Below are 22,867 nucleotides of genomic sequence, written 5' to 3' on the forward strand. Positions count from 1 at the left end.
CTGGAGCCCCCCCAATCTCCACTCCAAGGAGGCCCGTGTTGAGCAAAGCAGGCTTTTAATGGGTCTAATCGGCGTATCCCCCGGAGGCGTCGCTGTCGCTGTCGTCGTCGGAGAGGACGGCGTTGGGGTCGCAGGCGAAGCACCGCTGGCCCATGTCCTGCCAGCAGAGGCGGCAGTAGAGGGTCCCGCAGTCTTCGTTGGGGCAGAGGAGGGAGCGGGGCGACTCGGGGAGGCCGCAGAGGATGCAGCGCCGGAGGATGAAGCGCCGCAAGGAGGGGAACCAGCGGCCCAGGCGCTCCGACAGGGGCTTGGCCTGCGGGAGGGGAGGAGGGAGGTCAGGGGCCCCCGAGAGGCCACGCAGGCTGACCCTGGGAGCGGGCGCCTCCTGGGACCCACCCCCACTCACTCGCCCACTCGCGGACCCACCAGCCGCTGGTGCTTGCGAGCACGCAGGATGATGCGCTTGCGCTGCACGTCGATGAAGGACATGCGCCGCCGCAGCATCTCGTTGTAGAGGAAGAGGATGCGCTTCTTCTCCCGCTGGAAAGGAAGGAAGGATTAAGGGAGGAGGAGAGATCTATCTATCTATCTATCTATTGTGACCTGGATGTGGGCCTCTCTTAGGTCTATCTGCCTATTGAGACCTGGAGGTTGGCCTCTTGTATGTCTATCTATTGGGACATGGAGGTTGGCCCCTCTTAGGTCTATCTATCTATTGAGACCTGGAGGTAGGCCTCTCTCAGGTCTGTCTATCTATTGGAACATGGAAGTAGGCCTCTTGTATATCTATTCGGGCCTAGAGGTGGGCCTCTCTTAGGTCTATTCATCCATTAGGACTTGGAGGTTGGCCTCTCTTAGGTCTATCTACCTATTGAGACCTGGAGGCTGGCCTCTCTCAGGTCCATCTATCGGAACATGGAAGTAGGCCTCTTGTATGTCTGTCTATTGGGACGTGGAGGTTGGCCCCTCTTAGGTCTATCTATCTATTGAGACCTGGAGGCTGGCCTCTCTCAGGTCCATCTATCAGAACATGGAAGTAGGCCTCTTGTATGTCTATCTATTGGGATCTGGAGGTGGGCCTCTCTTAGGTCTATCTACCTATTGAGACCTGGAGGCTGGCCTCTCTCAGGTCCATCTATCAGAACATGGAAGTAGGCCTCTTGTATGTCTATCTATTGGGATCTGGAGGTGGGCCTCTCTTAGGTCTATTCATCCATTAGGACTTGGAGGTTGGCCTCTCTTAGGTCTATCTACCTATTGAGACCTGGAGGCTGGCCTCTCTCAGGTCCATCTATCGGAACATGGAAGTAGGCCTCTTGTATGTCTATCTATTGGGACATGGAGGTTGGCCCCTCTTAGGTCTATCTATCTATTGAGACCTGGAGGTAGGCCTCTCTCAGGTCTGTCTATCTATTGGAACATGGAAGTAGGCCTCTTGTATATCTATTCGGGCCTAGAGGTGGGCCTCTCTTAGGTCTATTCATCCATTAGGACTTGGAGGTTGGCCTCTCTTAGGTCTATCTACCTATTGAGACCTGGAGGCTGGCCTCTCTCAGGTCCATCTATCGGAACATGGAAGTAGGCCTCTTGTATGTCTGTCTATTGGGACGTGGAGGTTGGCCCCTCTTAGGTCTATCTATCTATTGAGACCTGGAGGCTGGCCTCTCTCAGGTCCATCTATCAGAACATGGAAGTAGGCCTCTTGTATGTCTATCTATTGGGACATGGAGGTGGGCCTCTCTTAGGTCTATCTACCTATTGAGACCTGGAGGCTGGCCTCTCTCAGGTCCATCTATCAGAACATGGAAGTAGGCCTCTTGTATGTCTATCTATTGGGATCTGGAGGTGGGCCTCTCTTAGGTCTATTCATCCATTAGGACTTGGAGGTTGGCCTCTCTTAGGTCTATCTACCTATTGAGACCTGGAGGCTGGCCTCTCTCAGGTCCATCTATCGGAACATGGAAGTAGGCCTCTTGTATGTCTATCTATTGGGACATGGAGGTTGGCCCCTCTTAGGTCTATCTATCTATTGAGACCTGGAGGTAGGCCTCTCTCAGGTCTGTCTATCTATTGGAACATGGAAGTAGGCCTCTTGTATATCTATTCGGGCCTAGAGGTGGGCCTCTCTTAGGTCTATTCATCCATTAGGACTTGGAGGTTGGCCTCTCTTAGGTCTATCTACCTATTGAGACCTGGAGGCTGGCCTCTCTCAGGTCCATCTATCGGAACATGGAAGTAGGCCTCTTGTATGTCTGTCTATTGGGACGTGGAGGTTGGCCCCTCTTAGGTCTATCTATCTATTGAGACCTGGAGGCTGGCCTCTCTCAGGTCCATCTATCAGAACATGGAAGTAGGCCTCTTGTATGTCTATCTATTGGGATCTGGAGGTGGGCCTCTCTTAGGTCTATCTACCTATTGAGACCTGGAGGCTGGCCTCTCTCAGGTCCATCTATCAGAACATGGAAGTAGGCCTCTTGTATGTCTATCTATTGGGATCTGGAGGTGGGCCTCTCTTAGGTCTATTCATCCATTAGGACTTGGAGGTTGGCCTCTCTTAGGTCTATCTACCTATTGAGACCTGGAGGCTGGCCTCTCTCAGGTCCATCTATCGGAACATGGAAGTAGGCCTCTTGTATGTCTATCTATTGGGACATGGAGGTTGGCCCCTCTTAGGTCTATCTATCTATTGAGACCTGGAGGTAGGCCTCTCTCAGGTCTGTCTATCTATTGGAACATGGAAGTAGGCCTCTTGTATATCTATTCGGGCCTGGAGGTGGGCCTCTCTTAGGTCTATTCATCCATTAGGACTTGGAGGTTGGCCTCTCTTAGGTCTATCTACCTATTGAGACCTGGAGGCTGGCCTCTCTCAGGTCCATCTATCGGAACATGGAAGTAGGCCTCTTGTATGTCTATCTATTGGGACGTGGAGGTTGGCCCCTCTTAGGTCTATCTATCTATTGAGACCTGGAGGCTGGCCTCTCTCAGGTCCATCTATCAGAACATGGAAGTAGGCCTCTTGTATGTCTATCTATTGGGATCTGGAGGTGGGCCTCTCTTAGGTCTATTCATCCATTAGGACTTGGAGGTTGGCCTCTCTTAGGTCTATCTACCTATTGAGACCTGGAGGCTGGCCTCTCTCAGGTCCATCTATCGGAACATGGAAGTAGGCCTCTTGTATGTCTGTCTATTGGGACGTGGAGGTTGGCCCCTCTTAGGTCTATCTATCTATTGAGACCTGGAGGCTGGCCTCTCTCAGGTCCATCTATCAGAACATGGAAGTAGGCCTCTTGTATGTCTATCTATTGGGATCTGGAGGTGGGCCTCTCTTAGGTCTATCTACCTATTGAGACCTGGAGGCTGGCCTCTCTCAGGTCCATCTATCAGAACATGGAAGTAGGCCTCTTGTATGTCTATCTATTGGGATCTGGAGGTGGGCCTCTCTTAGGTCTATTCATCCATTAGGACTTGGAGGTTGGCCTCTCTTAGGTCTATCTACCTATTGAGACCTGGAGGCTGGCCTCTCTCAGGTCCATCTATCGGAACATGGAAGTAGGCCTCTTGTATGTCTATCTATTGGGACATGGAGGTTGGCCCCTCTTAGGTCTATCTATCTATTGAGACCTGGAGGTAGGCCTCTCTCAGGTCTGTCTATCTATTGGAACATGGAAGTAGGCCTCTTGTATATCTATTCGGGCCTAGAGGTGGGCCTCTCTTAGGTCTATTCATCCATTAGGACTTGGAGGTTGGCCTCTCTTAGGTCTATCTACCTATTGAGACCTGGAGGCTGGCCTCTCTCAGGTCCATCTATCGGAACATGGAAGTAGGCCTCTTGTATGTCTGTCTATTGGGACGTGGAGGTTGGCCCCTCTTAGGTCTATCTATCTATTGAGACCTGGAGGCTGGCCTCTCTCAGGTCCATCTATCAGAACATGGAAGTAGGCCTCTTGTATGTCTATCTATTGGGACATGGAGGTTGGCCCCTCTTAGGTCTATCTACCTATTGAGACCTGGAGGCTGGCCTCTCTCAGGTCCATCTATCAGAACATGGAAGTAGGCCTCTTGTATGTCTATCTATTGGGATCTGGAGGTGGGCCTCTCTTAGGTCTATTCATCCATTAGGACTTGGAGGTTGGCCTCTCTTAGGTCTATCTACCTATTGAGACCTGGAGGCTGGCCTCTCTCAGGTCCATCTATCGGAACATGGAAGTAGGCCTCTTGTATGTCTGTCTATTGGGACGTGGAGGTTGGCCCCTCTTAGGTCTATCTATCTATTGAGACCTGGAGGCTGGCCTCTCTCAGGTCCATCTATCAGAACATGGAAGTAGGCCTCTTGTATGTCTATCTATTGGGATCTGGAGGTGGGCCTCTCTTAGGTCTATCTACCTATTGAGACCTGGAGGCTGGCCTCTCTCAGGTCCATCTATCAGAACATGGAAGTAGGCCTCTTGTATGTCTATCTATTGGGATCTGGAGGTGGGCCTCTCTTAGGTCTATTCATCCATTAGGACTTGGAGGTTGGCCTCTCTTAGGTCTATCTACCTATTGAGACCTGGAGGCTGGCCTCTCTCAGGTCCATCTATCGGAACATGGAAGTAGGCCTCTTGTATGTCTATCTATTGGGACATGGAGGTTGGCCCCTCTTAGGTCTATCTATCTATTGAGACCTGGAGGTAGGCCTCTCTCAGGTCTGTCTATCTATTGGAACATGGAAGTAGGCCTCTTGTATATCTATTCGGGCCTGGAGGTGGGCCTCTCTTAGGTCTATTCATCCATTAGGACTTGGAGGTTGGCCTCTCTTAGGTCTATCTACCTATTGAGACCTGGAGGCTGGCCTCTCTCAGGTCCATCTATCGGAACATGGAAGTAGGCCTCTTGTATGTCTATCTATTGGGACGTGGAGGTTGGCCCCTCTTAGGTCTATCTATCTATTGAGACCTGGAGGCTGGCCTCTCTCAGGTCCATCTATCAGAACATGGAAGTAGGCCTCTTGTATGTCTATCTATTGGGATCTGGAGGTGGGCCTCTCTTAGGTCTATCTACCTATTGAGACCTGGAGGCTGGCCTCTCTCAGGTCCATCTATCAGAACATGGAAGTAGGCCTCTTGTATGTCTATCTATTGGGATCTGGAGGTGGGCCTCTCTTAGGTCTATTCATCCATTAGGACTTGGAGGTTGGCCTCTCTTAGGTCTATCTACCTATTGAGACCTGGAGGCTGGCCTCTCTCAGGTCCATCTATCGGAACATGGAAGTAGGCCTCTTGTATGTCTATCTATTGGGACATGGAGGTTGGCCCCTCTTAGGTCTATCTATCTATTGAGACCTGGAGGCTGGCCTCTCTCAGGTCCATCTATCAGAACATGGAAGTAGGCCTCTTGTATGTCTATCTATTGGGATCTGGAGGTGGGCCTCTCTTAGGTCTATTCATCCATTAGGACTTGGAGGTTGGCCTCTCTTAGGTCTATCTACCTATTGAGACCTGGAGGCTGGCCTCTCTCAGGTCCATCTATCGGAACATGGAAGTAGGCCTCTTGTATGTCTATCTATTGGGACGTGGAGGTTGGCCCCTCTTAGGTCTATCTATCTATTGAGACCTGGAGGCTGGCCTCTCTCAGGTCCATCTATCAGAACATGGAAGTAGGCCTCTTGTATGTCTATCTATTGGGATCTGGAGGTGGGCCTCTCTTAGGTCTATCTACCTATTGAGACCTGGAGGCTGGCCTCTCTCAGGTCCATCTATCAGAACATGGAAGTAGGCCTCTTGTATGTCTATCTATTGGGATCTGGAGGTGGGCCTCTCTTAGGTCTATTCATCCATTAGGACTTGGAGGTAGGCCCCTCTTAGGTCTATCTATCTATTGAGGCCTCTCTTAGGTCTATCTATCTATTGGAACATGGAAGTAGGCCTCTTGTATGCCTATCTATTGGGACATGGAGGTAGGCCTCTCTCAGGTTTATTCATCTATTGGGACATGGAGATAGGCATCTTGTATGTCTCTATTGGGACATGGAGGTAGGCCTCTCTTAGGTCTATATCTAACGGGACATGGAGGTGGGCCTCTCTTATGTCTATCTATCTATTGGAACCTGGAGTTAGGTATCTTAGGTCCATCATTCTTCTATCTATCTATCTTTTGGGACCTGGAGGTAGGCCTCTCTTAGGTCCATCATCTATCTATCTATCTATCTATCTATCTATCTATCTATCTATCTATCTATCTATCTATCTATCTATCGAGACCTGCAGGTAGATCTGTTTTATGGCCATCATTCATCTATCTATCTATCTATCTATCTATCTATCTATCTATCTATCTATCTATCTATCTATCATCTATCTATCCATCTATCAAGACCTGCAGGTAGACCTGTCTTTTGTCCATCATTCTATCTATCAAAACGGGAGGTAGGCATCTCTTAGGTCCATCACTCATCTATCTATCTATCTATCTATCTATCTATCTATCTATCTATCTATCTATCTATCGGGGGCTGGAGGTAGGCCTCTCTTAGGTCCATTGGGAATACCCACCTTGGGGAAATAGAAGGCGGCGATGACACGCCGGAGCCGGAAAGCATAGATCTGAGCAAAGCAGAGCACCATCAATGCGCCCAGCGGAACGGCGCAGGTCAGAAACTGCTTCCGGGTCATGCCTCGGGTTTCGGGGAGACACTCTGTGGGGGGCGGAAAAGGAGTTAAACAGGGTTCCCTTTACCTCATTATTTTGGATCAAACTAATCAGAAGGTAAGAAAGAAAGGGAAGGAAGGAAGGAAGGACATTATGATTATTTTGGGGGCTGAAAAGGTCTGCAAAAACAGTCCTGGGCCACGATTCCACCTCCTGTCATCTCACCTATACACAGGTGACCTCACCTCACCAACTGCGGAGAAGAGATGTTGGATGTTTATTTAATTATATTATTATATTATAACCGCTGCCACCAGTGTAAAGATGTTTATAATGCGGCCACCAGATGTAAAGGGGATTATCCACGCTTGCCACCACTATGGGAAGATATAGCCACTAGCTACTTAGAGAGGAGACCTTTCAAATTTTGTTTTCTTCTTTCTTCTTGTTTGTTTTTGATGGTGATATATATGACAGAAGCTGAGATGTTTAAAAGAACAATAACACTTTTATTCTGGCACAAAGCTTAATGGTTACAGTAACTTTCTCTTTAGAGGCACTTTGGTTAACGGTTGCAAGGCTAGAATGAGGTATTTCAAACTTCTTAAAATGTCGCTTCTTTCTTTACTGCTCTAAACTGCAGTCACCCTGTGAGTTACAATCACAGATTATCTGTTCCTCATCAGGAGACAGACTACCTTAAAATAAGTCACCAAACTTATTTTAAATTGACTCAAAAATAAGCAATTGAGCCTCCCTGATCCCTTCAACTGAGGATCAGTCTTCACTGTATCTCATCAGGGCACAGATTAACTGCTTCTTTTTAAAACCTGCACTTCTCCACCAAAACAGCAGTTGGCTCCGCCCACTTCTCTATGGCAACCAACTTATGAGTGCAGAGTAACTGAAATATTGACCCTTTTAAAACGCAATTAAACATGACATCTGTAAACTAAAAAATTCACACTTCGTTACACCAACATACCCAGGTTGTTGGCCTCCATCACCGTCTCGGAGGAAGTGTTCAGGGCCCCGATGGTGCTCCGAAGGAGTCGCGCCATCATGCTGTCCCCACCGACAATGACCTCCAAGTGGTGGCTGCCTATGGATAAATAATGATAATAATAATTATTATTATTTACAGCTCATCAGCAAACTGCCTTTCCAATCCAATGAGGAACAAAGAGAAGAAGACCCTGCCCATTGCTCTGAAAGGGAAAGGGAAGGGTGGGATGTGTAGTTTCCGGGGGACGTACTGCGGAAGGAGTACTCCACGAAGGAGTGGTGCCGGATGGTGCTGAAGATGGTGTAGAGCAGGTGGTCCAGGGAGCAGGTGATGGCCAGGAAGAGCACGGCCGGCATGCAGCCCAACAGCTCGCCCATCTGCGGAAAGCATCACCCATCATTCAAGTGGCTCCCAGTGCAACCAACAACAATTCAATTAAAGCCTGATTGTAAAGAACTAAGAACGTCTAAGGTTCTTTCAGGCAGGGGGAATTTTTTTATCCCACCGCTACCACCACTTTGTGAGGAGCTAATAACAACTGCCACCAAATTGTAAAGAGCTGATAACGACTGCCACCACTTTGTAAAGATGCAACCACCAAAGACTCAGGAAGGAGACCTTTTACTTTATTTTTTCCTTTCTTCTTCTTATTCACTTTAGATGGTAACGTAACTTGGTTTATAATATATGCGACAAAGGCTTAGATGTTGGAAGAACAATAACAAGTTTATTCAGGCACAGAGCTTAGTGGTTACAAAGTTGTTTCTCACTTAGAGGTATTCTTATTAACAGTTACAATACTAGAATGAGATGAGTCAAATTCCCTAAAGTGTCACTTCTTTTACTTAAAGTAGTTAGAACTTCTTTCTCTGCTACTTTTAAACCACAGTCACCCCTGTGATATACGATCACAGACTCTCTGTTCCTTACCAGGACACAGGCTAATTTAAATAAGTCACCAAACTTATTTTAAACTGACGCAAAATAAACAATTGAGTCTCCCTGATCCCATCAACCTAGGATCAATCTTCCCTGTGCCTCATCAGAGCACAGACTGACTTTCTTTTTTAAACTCTGGACTTTTTCAACAAAACGGCAGTTGGCTCTGCCTACTTCTCCATGGCAACCAGCCTCTGAGTGCTGAAATGCAATAACTGTAATACTTATCCTTTTAAAACACAAACACACAACTAAACATATCATCTGTAAACCAAAAATTTGTACTTCATTACACTGATAAAACCCCTCCTGAAACCGCAAGGCCCAGGTTTCCAAAAAGGGTCTCAATGCGCATCAAACCCTCGGTGCAGACCACTCACCACGGCCTTGGTTTCCGCCGACTGGAAGGAGAGTTGGAGCGGATCCACCACGCTGCTCTGCTCGGCGCGGCGCAAAGGGAGCAAAGTGCGCTTGTTCTGGAACAAAACAAAAAGGGAGAAGATCCAGAGAGAGCGCCAGGCCTTTCTCTCCCACCCTGACCGGCGGGGACGTACCTGCTTCCGACGGCGAGCATCGATCAGCCGGAAATATCGGGAGACGTAGATATTGTCAAAGCGGATGTCCTGGTTGTAGCTGTTGGTGTAGGAGAAGGCCCTGGGAAAGGAGGAGTCGAGGGATAAAGTTATTATTATTATTATTATTATTATTATTATTATTATTGTATGACACAGCAAACAAGATAGATATACATGCTGGATTTCGTATCACAAAATCACAAGTCGAACACTTCCCAAGTGTCTAGGACTGTGTGATGTATTTTCAGATGATGCGCACAGATCCCAGTCGGGTGGCCTTTTGCAGTTGTTGTTATTATTATTATTATTATTATTATTATTATTATTATTATTATTATTATTATTCTTACTATTATTTTGGCATCTATCAATCCCCATGGAGGTCATGTCTATATTGGGAGTCTATATTATTATTACGTGTTGTTATTATTATTATTATTATTATTATTATTATTATTACTATTATTTTGGCATCTATCAATCCCCATGGAGGTCGTGTCTATATTGGGAGTCTATATTATTATTACGTGTTGTTGTTATTATTATTATTATTATTATTATTATTATTATTATTATTATTACTACTATTATTATTATTTTGGCATCTGTCAATCCCCATGGAGGTCATGTCTATATTGGGAGTCTGTATTATTATTACGTGTTGTTATTATTATTATTATTATTATTATTATTATTATTATTATTATTATTATTTTGGCATTTGTCAATCCCCATGGAGGTCATGGCTATATTGGGAGTCTATATTATTATTATTATTATTATTATTATTATTATTATTATTATTATTATTATATGGACAAGATAGGAGCCCACAAAAGCATCCTTCCACCAGGCCTCGTGCACATAATCGCATCAGAGGCCTTCCTCTTCCCTTTCCTCTTCCCTTTCCTCTTCCTTTTCCTTCTCCTTTTCCTTCTCCTTTTCCTCCCTTTCTTCTTCCCCTTTCATCTTCCCCTTCCTCTTCCTTTTCCTTCTCCTTTTCCTCCCTTTCTTCTTCCTCTTCTCTTTCTTCTTCCCTCTTCCCTCTCCTTTTCCCCTTTCCTCTTCCCCTTCCTTTACCACTTCCTTTTCTTCTTTTTCCTCTTCCCCTTCCCTCTTCCCTTTTCTCTTTCCTTTATCTACCCCTTCCCCTTCATTTTCCCATTCTTCTTCCTTTTCCACTTCTTCTTCCTCTTCCCATTCCTCTTCCCTTTCCTTCCTCTTCCCCTTTCTTTTCATCTTTCTTCCTTTTCCTCTTCTTCTTCTTCCCCTTCTGTCTTCCCATTCTCCTTCCTTTTCCTTTTCCCCGTTTCCGACTCACGAGGCGAAGATGATGATGAAGGTGGCGGAGAGCAGGACGCGGAAGACGGAGACGGCGGAGGCCAGGCGCTTGCTGTGCTCGGCCAGCTCCTCGTTGACGTCGTCCGCCAGGTGCTTGTGGGCCGACAGGTTGGCCCCCATCAGCATGGACTGCTCGTCTTCCTGGAAGAGGAAGGGGAAGAGGAAGAGGAAGGGTTAGAAGGCACGATCATCAAGTTTGCAGACGACACCAAACTGGGAGGGAGAGCCAACACTCCAGAAGACAGGAGCAGAATTCAAAACGATCTTGACAGACTAGAGAGATGATTGGCCGAAACTCACAAAATGAAGTTCAACAGGGACAAATGCAAGAGACTTCACTTCGGCAGAAAAAATGGAAATCAAAGATACAGAATGGGGGACGATGCCTGGCTCGACAGCAGTACATGTGAAAAAGATCTTGGAGTCGTCGTGGGGAACAAGTTAAACATGAGCCAACAATGTGATGCGGCGGCGAAAAAAGCCAACGGGATTCTGGCCCAATAGGGGAATAGTGTCTAGATCGAGGGAAGTCTATTCTGCCTTGGTCAGACCACACCTGGAATCACACTGTGTCCAATTTTGGGCACCGCAATTGAAGGGAGATGTTGACAAGCTGGAATGTGTCCAGAGGAGGGCAACTAAAAGGATCAAAGGTCTGGAGAACAAGCCCTATGAGGAGCGGCTTAAAGAGCTGGGCATGTTTAGCCTGCAGAAGAGAAGGCTGAGAGGAGACATGATGATAGCCATGGACAAATATGTGAAGGGAAGTCCTAGGGAGGAGGGAGGGAGCTTCCTTTCTACTGCCCTGCAGACTAGAACGCAAGGGAACAAGGGCTTCAAACTACAGGAAAGGAAGGAGATTCCACCTGAACATCAGGAAGAACTTCCTCACTGTGAGAAGGGCTGTTCAGCAGTGGAACTCTCTGCTGCGGAGTGTGGTGGAGGCTTTGAAGCAGAGGCTGGATGGCCATCTGTCGGGGGTGCTTTGAATGCGATTTCCTGCTTCTTGGCAGAATGGGGTTGGACTGGATGGCCCATGAGGTCTCTCCCAACTCTACTATTCTATGAGAAGGAGAAGGACATTGTGTGCATCTTGCATTGCTGTCCTCAATGTGTATTCGTCTTCTGTATGGCAGCGTGCATAAGCGGCCAGGACAGGTTGTCAAATGCTTTCTCTACCTCTAAAAAAATTAATAAATACAGCAAGCGGATAAAGCATTTGTTTACGGCCGAGGTCCGCACCTTGTAGACCAAGGTGGCCGTGAAGTCCTGGTTCAGGTTGTCCACAGAGCCGTTGACCCGGTCGTAGGTCTGGCCAAAGTTTCCTTCCACGGGGATCTTGTCCCGGCACCACGTGTACATGACTGGGGAGGGAGGAGGAAACCCAATGAATGTGGGAACGAGGCTCAAAATATGCATGCAATGGCTGTCGGGTTATCAAATAATAATCATAATCATAATAATGGATTGCGAAGCTCAGAGGAGCTCTCCAAGGTGCTGAACCCCGTCTCCTCCAATGTCTTCAGCACCCTGGACAGTTCCTACAAAGCCGCCCCAGATATATTGGGTGTCTGTCGTAGTTTTGGGAAGGAATTCACTCACTTCGGGCGAAATGGCAGAGGAAGCTGAACTTCATGGGGAGGCAGAGCAAGTGGCTGACCAAGGGGACCACGATGGTGCGGAGGCAGGCGCGGTACTTGGTCTCGAACCAGGCCTGGCAGCGGACAATGGACTTGTCGACAATGTCTAGGAGGAAAGTCTGCACTTAGGTCTGGGCTGGCTCTAGGGTCTTGCTGGAGGTCCTGCACTGGGTGGCATCTGGAGGACCCTCTGGTATCTGGGGGACCCTTCTATGACTCTAGGGTCTGGAGATCCTCCATTGGGCAGAATGGACTAGGTGGCATCTGGAGGACCCTCTGGTATCTCGGGGACCCTTATATGACTTTAGGGTCTGGAGATCCTGCATTGGGTGGAATGGACTAGGTGGCCTCTGGTGGACCATTCTATGACTCTACTGGAGATTCTCCATTGGGTGGAATGGACTAGATGGCCTCTGGTGGATCCATCTATGACTGTACTGGAGATCCTCCATTGGGTGGAATGGATTAGGTGGTCTCTGGTGGACCCTTCTATGACTTTAGGATTCTACTGGAGATCCTCCATTGGATGGAATGGACTAGATGGCCTCTGGTGGATCCTTCTATGACTCTACTGGAGATCCTCCATTGGGTCGAATGGACTAGATGGCATCTCGAGGACCCTCTGGTATCTCGGGGACCCTTATATGACTCTAGGGTCTGGAGTTCTTCCATTGGGCAGAATGGACTAGATGGTCTCTGAGGAACCCTTCTATGACTTCAGTAGAATGGACTAGATGGTCTCTGGTGGACCCTTCTATGACTCTACTGGAGATCCTCCATTAGGCGGAATGGACTAGGTGGCATCTCGAGGACCCTCTGGTATCTCGGGGACCCTTCTATGACTCTAGCGTCTGGAGATCCTCCATTGGGCGGAATGGACTAGGTGGCATCTGGAGGACCCTTCTATGACTCTACTGGCGATTCTCCATTGGGCAGAATGGACTAGGTGGCATCTGGAGGACCCTCTGGTATCTCGGGGACCCTTATATGACTTTAGGGTCTGGAGATCCTGCATTGGGTGGAATGGACTAGGTGGCCTCTGGTGGACCATTCTATGACTCTACTGGAGATTCTCCATTGGGTGGAATGGACTAGATGGCCTCTGGTGGATCCATCTATGACTGTACTGGAGATCCTCCATTGGGCGGAATGGATTAGGTGGTCTCTGGTGGACCCTTCTATGACTTTAGGATTCTACTGGAGATCCTCCATTGGATGGAATGGACTAGATGGCCTCTGGTGGATCCTTCTATGACTCTACTGGAGATCCTCCATTGGGCGGAATGGACTAGGTGGCATCTGGAGGACCCTCTGGTATCTCGGGGACCCTTCTATGACTCTAGGGTCTGGAGATCCTCCATTGGGTGGAATGGATTAGGTGGTCTCTGGTGGACCCTTCTATGACTTTAGGGTTCTACTGGAGATCCTCCATTGGGTCGAATGGACTAGATGGCATCTGGAGGACCCTCTGGTATCTCGGGGACCCTTATATGACTCTAGGGTCTGGAGTTCTTCCATTGGGCAGAATGGACTAGATGGTCTCTGAGGAACCCTTCTATGACTTCAGTAGAATGGACTAGATGGTCTCTGGTGGACCCTTCTATGACTCTACTGGAGATCCTCCATTAGGCGGAATGGACTAGGTGGCATCTCGAGGACCCTCTGGTATCTCGGGGACCCTTCTATGACTCTAGCGTCTGGAGATCCTCCATTGGGCGGAATGGACTAGGTGGCATCCGGAGGACCCTTCTATGACTCTACTGGCGATTCTCCATTGGGTGGAATGGACTAGATGGCCTCTGGTGGATCCATCTATGACTGTACTGGAGATTCTCCATTGGGCGGAATGGACTAGGTAGCATCTGGAGGACCCTCTGGTATCTGGGAGACCCTTCTATGACTCTAGGATCTGGAGATCCTCCATTGGGCGGAATGGACTAGATGGTCTTTGAGGAACCCTTCTATGACTTCAGTAGAATGGACTAGATGGTCTCTGGTGGACCCTTCTATGACTCTACTGGAGATTCTCCATTGGGCGGAATGGACTAGATGGCCTCTGGTGGACCCTTCTATGACTCTACTGGAGATCCTCCATTGGGCGGAATGGACTAGGTGGCATCTGGAGGACCCTCTGGTATCTCGGGGACCCTTCTATGACTCTAGGGTCTGGAGATCCTCCATTGGGTGGAATGGACTTGGTGGCATCTGGTGGACTCTTCTATGACTTTTGGGTCTTCTGAGAGATCCTGCATTGAGAAGAATGGGCTAGATGGCCTCTGGTGGACCCTTGTATAACTTTTGGGTCTTACGAGAGATCCTGCATCGAGAAGAATGTACTAGATGGTCTCTGGTGGACCCTTCTATGACTCTAGGGTCCTACTGGAGATCCTGCATTGGGTGGAATGGACTAGGTGGCATCTGGGAGGACCTTTTGGTGACTCACGGGAGCATCGCTTCTCGGTCTTGGCCTCGTAGGCCTCCTGCGTGGAGGGCCTGCCCTTCTTCCCGGCGGCCCGCAGGGGGCGCTGCTCGTACCCGGCGTTGCTGGCCACCTGCTGGTTGAGCTGCGAGAAGGACTTGGAGACCTCCTGGGTTTCCGACCGGAGGGTCTTCCCGCTCCTCTGGGGCAGGAGGTCAAGGGTCAGCAGGGCAAGGGGACCAGGCCCACTCCTTCCTTCCCTCCTTCTCCCTCTCTCACCACCATGTCCTTGAGGATCTTGCGCAGGGGGGCGGTGGAGACCTTCCAGGAGCGCTTGGCGTTCTCCACCTGGAGCTCCACCGTGCAGCTGATGGAGCGCACCACTTCGTTCAGGTTGTGCCGGATGTTGGCCACGGGACCTGGACACACACACAGAGACAGACAGAGACAGACATCGCTGGAGTTGGGAGAGACCTTCTCTCATAGACACCATTCAAGCCCTCCCGACAGATGGCCTTCCAGCCACTGCTTAAGGGCCTCCAGAGTTGGAAGGAGACTCCACCAGACGCCCAAGCAGTCTATCCTGGACTTGTTGGAAGGATTTTGCCAATGATGGACGATCCTGGTGTGGTTCAGGGGAGGATGGACCACAGATGATGGGATTTGCAGTACCTTCACTCATTTCCAGAGACCACTGCGACTCCTACGAATGACAGACCTGGACCAAACTTGGCACACAGGGCCCCCCATGACCCACTTAATATCCTGGTGAGATTTGGGGGAACAATGGACCATGGATGATGGGATTTGCAGTACCTTCACTCACTTCCAGAAACTGCTACGACCCCTACAAATGACGGTCCTGGGCCAGACTTGGCACACAGACCCACCCATGACCCACTCAATATCCTGGTGAGATTTGGGGGAACAATGGACCATGGATGATAGGATTTGCAGTACTTTCAATCATTTCCAGAGACCACTGCAACCCCTACAAATGACGGACCTGGACCAAACTTGGCACACAGACCCCCCCCCCCCCCCATGACCCACTTAATATCCTTTGGGGGAACAATGGACCATGGATGATGGGATTTGCAACGGTAACTTGGTCCCCTCTTGGCACGTTACCGATGTAGATGGCCATGAAGACGTAGGTGAGGACGTAGATGCGCCCCTCCTTGCCGATGAACTTGGGGACCACCAGAAGGGAGGCGCAGCGGAAGTGTGGGGAGGTGGCCCACCCAAAGGCAGCCACACCTGCAGACGGAGACAACGGAGGGGTCTTTATGGCTCAGCAGAATAGCAAAGGAGGGGTATCTGTACAAGGAGGGTGCTCACTCACCTGCCATGGTGCTCACCAGGTCGATCTTGTTCTCCTCGGTGATGGACATGGGGAAGATCAGGAGGTAGGACAGGCCTACGAGGTAAGGCGGAGACTGACTTAGCCGGCACCCCAAGTGCCCAGTAGCACGACTACCCAACCCATCATGCAAATAGTACTTCTTCATAACCCAACCATAACTCAACCCAATGGCTCCATGACCCAACCGTAACCCAGTCATATGCTCCATAACCCAAACATAGCTCAACACAAAAGGCTCTGTAAGACAACAAATAATAATAATAATGCTCCATGACCCAACCATAGGTCAACTCAAAGGCTCCATAACACAACTAATAATAATAATAATCCCTAAACCAACCATAACTCAACCCAATGTCTCCACAACCCAACCATAACCCAAGCAAATGCTCCATGATCCAACCATAACTCAACCCAAAGGCTCCATAACAACTAATAATAATAATCCCTAACCCAACCATAACTCAACCATGACCCAACCATAACTCAATCCAAAGCCTCCATGACCCAACCATAACTGAAGCATGTTCCATGATCCAACCATAGCTCAACCCAAAGGCTCCATAACACAACTAATAATAATAATCACTAACCCAACCATAACTCAACCCAAAGCCTCCATGACTCAACTATAGCTCAACTCAAAGGCTCCTTCACACAATAAGAATAATGCTCCATGACCCAACCCAAAGCCTCCATGACCCAACCATAACTGAAGCAAATGTTCCATGATCCAACCATAGATCAACTAAAAGACTCCATAACACAACTAATAATAATAATAATCCCTAACCCAACCATAACTCAACCCAAAGCCTCCATGACCCAACCATAACCCAAGCAAATGCTCCATGATCCAACCGTCCATAGCTCAACTCAAAGACTCCATAACACAACTAATAATAATAATAATAATAATAATAATAATAATAATAATAATAATCACTAACCCAACCATAACTCAACCCAAAGCCTCCATGACCCAACTATAGCTCAACTCAAAGGCTCCTTAACACAATAAGAATAATAATGCTCCATGACCCAACCCAAAGCCTCCATGACCCAACCATAACTGAAGCAGATGTTCCATGATCCAACCATAGCTCAACCCAAAGGCTCCACACAATAATAATAATGCTCCATAACCCAACTCAGTCATATGCTCCATGACCCAACCATAGTTCATCCCAAAGGCTCCATAAGCTTCCTTCCCAACTACATTCCTCGACTACTCAATTACCTCCTTCCCAATGGCTTTGCCTCCTTCCCAACTACTTCCCAACTACGTATTTACCTCCTTTCCAATAGCTTTGCCTCCTTCCCAACTACTTCCCAACTACTTATTTACCTCCTTCCCAATAGCTTTGCCTCCTTCCCAACTACTCCTCCAACTACTTCTTTACCTCCTTCCCAATAGCCTTGCCTCCTTCCCAATTACTTTCCCCAACTATTTATTTACCTCCTTCCCAATAGCCTTGCCTCCTTCCCAATTACTTTCCCCAACTACTAATTTACCTCCTTCCCAATAGTTCTGCCTCCTTCCCAACTACTCCAACTACTTACCTCCTTCCCTATAGCTTTGCCTCCTTCCCAACTACTTTCCCCAACTACTTATTTACCTCCTTCCCTATAGCTTTGCCTCCTTCCCGACTACTTTCCCCAACTACATATTTACCTCCTTCCCTATAGCTTTGCCTCCTTCCCAACTACTTCCCCAACTATGTATTTACCTCCTTCCCAATAGTTTTGCCTACTGCCCAGCTCCTTCCCCAACTACATATTTACCTCCTTCCCTATAGTGTTGCCTCCTTCCCAACTACTTCCCCAACTATGTATTTACCTCCTTCCCAATAGTTTTGCCTCCTGCCCAGCTCCTTCCCCAACTACGTATTTACCTCCTTCCCAATAGTTTTGCCTCCTTCCCAACTACCCAGGACTATGTTGTGTGCCAAAATGCAGGCCTGACCTATGGCAAACAGGCTCCCGATGCTGGCTCCTAGGAAAAACTTGGTGGCCCGGAATTCGTCCGCTTGGCTCCAGAGGTAGGTCATGCAGAAGCCCGGCAAGACAGCCCCGAGCGCATGCTTCAGGCCTGCAAAGAGAAGGCAGAATATGGTCTATTCTGTGCTGCTTTCTCGGACTACAACTCCCAGAATCCAAAGGACTCACAGGAGTTGGGTAGCTTGGGCTTCTTGCTCTCTTTCTTCACCGGCTCGTAAGTCCCATTGGAAAAGTCCTGGCCCATCGTCCCCGGGACACAGGGCTACCCGACCGGCATCGGGATGGAAGGAAAAGGGAAACAAGCCAAAGATTGTAAGATTAATTTAGGGTAATTCAGAATCAAAAGGGCAAAGACACCGTTGATCTGTTCTTCGGACCTTTCGGATCTCCGAACTCCGAACGGGCAGGATCTAGAACCAAGGGGGCGGAGCCAGAATGTGGAATGTGGGTGGAGCTAGGAGCAAGGGGCGGGGTCTTGTATGAAAGTGGGTGGGTCAGAAGTAAGGGGCGGAGCCTGTCTAGAATGTGGGTAGGGCTAAAAACAAGAGGCAAGGCCTGTCTAGAATGTGGGTGGGGCTAAAAACAAGAGGCGGGGCCAGGCTAGAATGTGGGTGGGGCTAAAAACAAGAGGCGGGGCCTGGCTAGAATGTGGGTGGGGCTAAAAACAAGAGGCGGGGCCTGGCTAGGATGTGGGTGGGGCTAAAACATGAGGCGGGGCCTGGCTAGAATGTGGGTGGGGCTTGACATAAGGGGCGGGGCCTGGCCAGAATGTGGGCAGAGCTAGAAGGAAGGGGCAGGGCCTAATCAGAATATAGGCAGGGCTAAAAACAATGGGCGGAGCCTGGCTATAACGTGGGTGGGGCCTGGAAAGAATGTGGGCGGGGCTATAAGGGGAGGAACCTAAACACAATGTGAGTGGGGCTAAAAGAAAGGGGCGGAGCCTGGCTATAATGTGGGTGTGGCTTTGCCAGAATGTGGGTGGGGCTAGAAGGAAGGAGCGGGACCTAATCAGAATGTGGGTGGGGCTAAAGCAAGGGGTGGAGCTTGGCTATAGTGTGGATGATGAGGTAAGGGGTGGAGCTTGGCCCAAATGTGGGTGGGGCTAAAAAGGGGGCAGAGCTTGGCCAGAATGTGGGTGGGGCTAGAACTGAGGGGCGGAGTCTCATTAGAATATGAGTGTTGTGGAATATCTTCTACTGCAAAACACACCTTTTGCACCTTCATCATCAAAGCAGTTCTTTCCAATCTGTTGATATATTACGAATATATGATTGACATGTAATGTGAGCACTCGAGATGCTCCTCGGAGGTGGAAAAAGTCACGATATTAACCGATGATAGTGTTGTGTTGGCTTGTTTCTTTGATGCCTGCAGCCTTGCTTTCACTTAATAATATGACAGATTTCCATTTATTCTGATACCTTTCCAACCACTACTTGCCTCCTTCCCAGCTATTACTTATGTTGCATCAGTTCGTCTCCTTTGCCTCCTTTCCAATACTCCTTCGCCTTTTTTCTAACTATCACTTTGCCTCCTCCCCGACTATCCTGCTTCCTTCTCCACTACTTCACCACCTCCCCAATTACTTCGCCTCCTTCCCAACTACTTCACCTCCTTCCAATTAATCTGCCTCCTTCCCAACTACTTATTTACCTCCTTCCCAATTGTTTTGCCGCCTTCCCAACTACTTTCCCCAACTACTTATTTCCCTCCCCAGTTGCTTTGCCTCCTTTTAATTACTTTTTTTACCTCCTTCACAATAATTATTCTTCCTTCCCAACTTACTGTGCCCAACTACCCATTTCATTTATCTCCTTCCCAATAACTTTGCCTCCTTCCCAACTACCTTCCCCAACTATCTCCTCCCGATTGCTTTGCCTTCTTTCCAAACTCCTTTACCCCTTCCCAATAGCTTTGCCTCCTTCCCAACTACGTTCCCCGACTACTCACTTCCTTCCCAATAGTTTTGCCTCCTTCCCAACTACTTTCCCCGGTTACTCATTTACTCCTTCCCAATAGCTTTGCCTCCCACAACTACTTATTTACCTCCTTCCCAATGCTTTGCCTCCTTCCCAACTACATTCCTCAACTATCCATTTTATTTACCTCCTTTCCAACCTCGTAGCCTCCTTCCCAAGTACTTTCCCCAACTACTTATTTATCTCCTTCCCAATAGCGTTGCCTCCTTCCCAAGTACTTTCCTCAACTACTCACCTTCTTCCCAACCCCTTTACCTCCTTCCCAATAGCTTTGCCTCCTTTCCAACTACCTTCGCCAACTACTCATTTATCTCCTTCCCAGTAGCGTTGCCTCCTTCCCAAATACTTTCTTCAACTACTCACTTATCTCCTTCCCAACCCCTTTACCTCCTTCCCAACTACTTTCCCCAACTACCCACTTACCTTCTTCCCAACACCTTTACCTCCTTCCCAATAGCTTTGTCTCCTTCCCAACTACCTTTTGCCAACCACTCATTTACCTCCTTCCCAATAGCTTTGCATCCTTCCCAACTACCTTTGCCAACTACTCATTTATCTCCTTCGCAGTAGCGTTGCCTCCTTCCCAACTACTTTCCCCAACTACTCACTTACCTTCTTTCCAACCCCTTTACCTCCTTCCCAATAGCTTTGCCTCCTTCCCAACTACCTTTGCCAACTAATAATTTACTTCCTTCCCAATAGCTTTGCCTCCTTCCCAAATACCTTTGCCAACTACTCATTTACCTCCTTCCCAATAGCTTTGCCTCCCTCCCAAGTACTTTCCCCAACTACTCACTTATCTCCTTCCCAACCCCTTTACCTCCTTCCCAACTACTTTCCCCAACTACCCACTTACCTTCTTCCCAACACCTTTACCTCCTTCCCAATAGCTTTGCCTCCTTCCCAACTACCTTTGCCAACTACTCATTTCCCTCCTTCCCAATAGCTTTGCCTCCTTCCCAACTATCATCGCCAACTACTCATCTACCTCCTTCCCAAACTACTTTCCCCAACTACTTGCCTCCTTCCCAACCCCTTTACTTCCTTCCCAATAGCTTCGCCTCCTTCCCAACTACCTTTGCCAAGTACTACTTTACCTCCTTCCCAATAGCTTTGCCTCCTTCCCAACTACTTTCCCCAACTACTCACTTACCTCCTTCCTAACTACCTTCCCCAACTACTTATTTTCTCCCTTTCGGATGTTCCAACTGCCTCCTTATGCCTGGCTTTCTGCCCCTGACATGTTGGGGGGCTTTGCAAAGCACATCAAGAAACCCCCCCCCCCAAGGGAAAGGGTTGTGAATCGACACAACAACAACAACCACAACCACAACCATCCCTTGCTTTCTCTTGGTTGTTTTATTATTATTATTCTTATTGCCAAACAGCCTCAGTGGAAAACGGTCCCCGGGGATCCCACCTTTGCGAAGAATAAGACGACATGGGGTTTCTGCAACGGGAGGGGACAGATGGGGGTGCATTGGGGCCGATGATCAATAATCAATAATTGGGGGGGGGGGGGTTGGGGAGGGGCAAACGGTTAAAGGGTTAAAGGAAGAGGACGGGAAGCTGTTCTGCATTTCAAGTAGCTAAAGGTTCAAGTTTGAAGGCACGTTGTCAAGCGAAGGAAGACGCCCGCAAGGGAATATATTATTCTCATTATACACACACACATATATATATATATATCACATCCTCTCTTAAATACATAGAATATTGCTCTCGAGGGTCTCCTTTTGCAAGGTAGCCAGGTCACCATTTCGGGGGTATACAGATATATATATATATATAATTTTTGGGGGGTGTGCAAAAATAAAAAGGGGTGCAAATCAATACGCCGGACCCCGAACCCGTCACCAAGCTGTTCGCTGGCAGACCCTAGTGCAAGAAGTGGGTACATTCATTCAATGCGGAACGGGAGGGACTTATAGATTTCTCTTTGGAGGGAGACATAGTGCGCCCCGCTCTCAAGTGCTAAGTACATCGAATTGTCCTTTGCATATATATATAAGTGTGTGTATGTATGTATATATATATATGCATGTGTGTATATATATTTATATGCCTATGCATATATGTGCATGTGCATATACATATATATGCATTTATATATATGAACATATTTATACACACATATATATATACACATATGTATATGCATATATATGTATATGCACATGCACATATATGCATGGCACGCTTACATACACATGGTGTGCATGTATATATATGCACACACATGTACATGCATATATATCATATATATGAACATATTTATACATGTGTGTATACATATGTATATGCATGTATATATATATGCATATACATATGTGTGCATATATATACTCACACACCATGTAAGTGTGCTATTCATCCTTTGCATATGTATATGTGTGTATATAAATATATATATGCATATGTGTGTGTATATATATATATATATACACACACACATATATATAGTTGTATGAAAGTGTGCCATGTATATATATGCATGTGCATATATATACACACACGTGTATGTAAGTGTGCCATTCATTATTTACACATGCATATATGTGTGCATATATATATATATGCATATACATATACACACACACGTGTATGTGTGTCATTCATTATTTACACATGTAAGTGTGCCACTTATCCTTTGCATATGTATGTGTGTGAATATATATATATATGCTTGTATATATATATATATATACACACACACACCATGTGTATGTAAATGTGCCATTCGTTCTATGTATATGTGCATATATATAAATATATAAACACATGCATATATATATATATGCATATATATATACATATATATATATATGCATGTGTGTATATGTTTATATATACACACATATATACATTTGTATGAAAGTGCCATTCATCCTTGCATATGTATTTGTGTGTGTGTGTATATATATATATATACACACACACACATGCATGTATATATATATATATATATATATAT

The 22,867-nt window shown here is 47.5% G+C and overlaps 1 protein-coding gene across 1 annotated transcript; it reads right to left on the reverse strand.

Annotated features, from left to right (window-relative positions):
- Positions 1-38: 38 nt before the first annotated feature.
- On the reverse strand, positions 39-22,857 carry dcst1 (DC-STAMP domain containing 1). The gene is made up of 16 exons (XM_062964975.1): positions 18,083-22,857; positions 17,880-18,005; positions 15,893-15,967; positions 15,679-15,807; positions 14,827-14,966; positions 14,572-14,749; positions 12,091-12,234; positions 11,731-11,852; positions 10,469-10,629; positions 9,127-9,226; positions 8,953-9,048; positions 7,884-8,010; positions 7,613-7,729; positions 6,531-6,673; positions 427-540; positions 39-313 (listed from the first exon to the last, which is right to left on the reverse strand). The coding sequence occupies exons 1-16, from the start codon at positions 18,156-18,158 to the stop codon at positions 65-67; spliced, it is 2,097 nt and encodes a 698-aa protein (XP_062821045.1). The 5' UTR covers positions 18,159-22,857; the 3' UTR covers positions 39-64.
- Between the last annotated feature and the right edge of the window lie 10 nt (positions 22,858-22,867).

The sequence above is a fragment of the Anolis carolinensis genome, unplaced genomic scaffold, assembly GCF_035594765.1.
Source record: "Anolis carolinensis isolate JA03-04 unplaced genomic scaffold, rAnoCar3.1.pri scaffold_14, whole genome shotgun sequence".
NCBI lineage: Eukaryota > Metazoa > Chordata > Lepidosauria > Squamata > Dactyloidae > Anolis > Anolis carolinensis.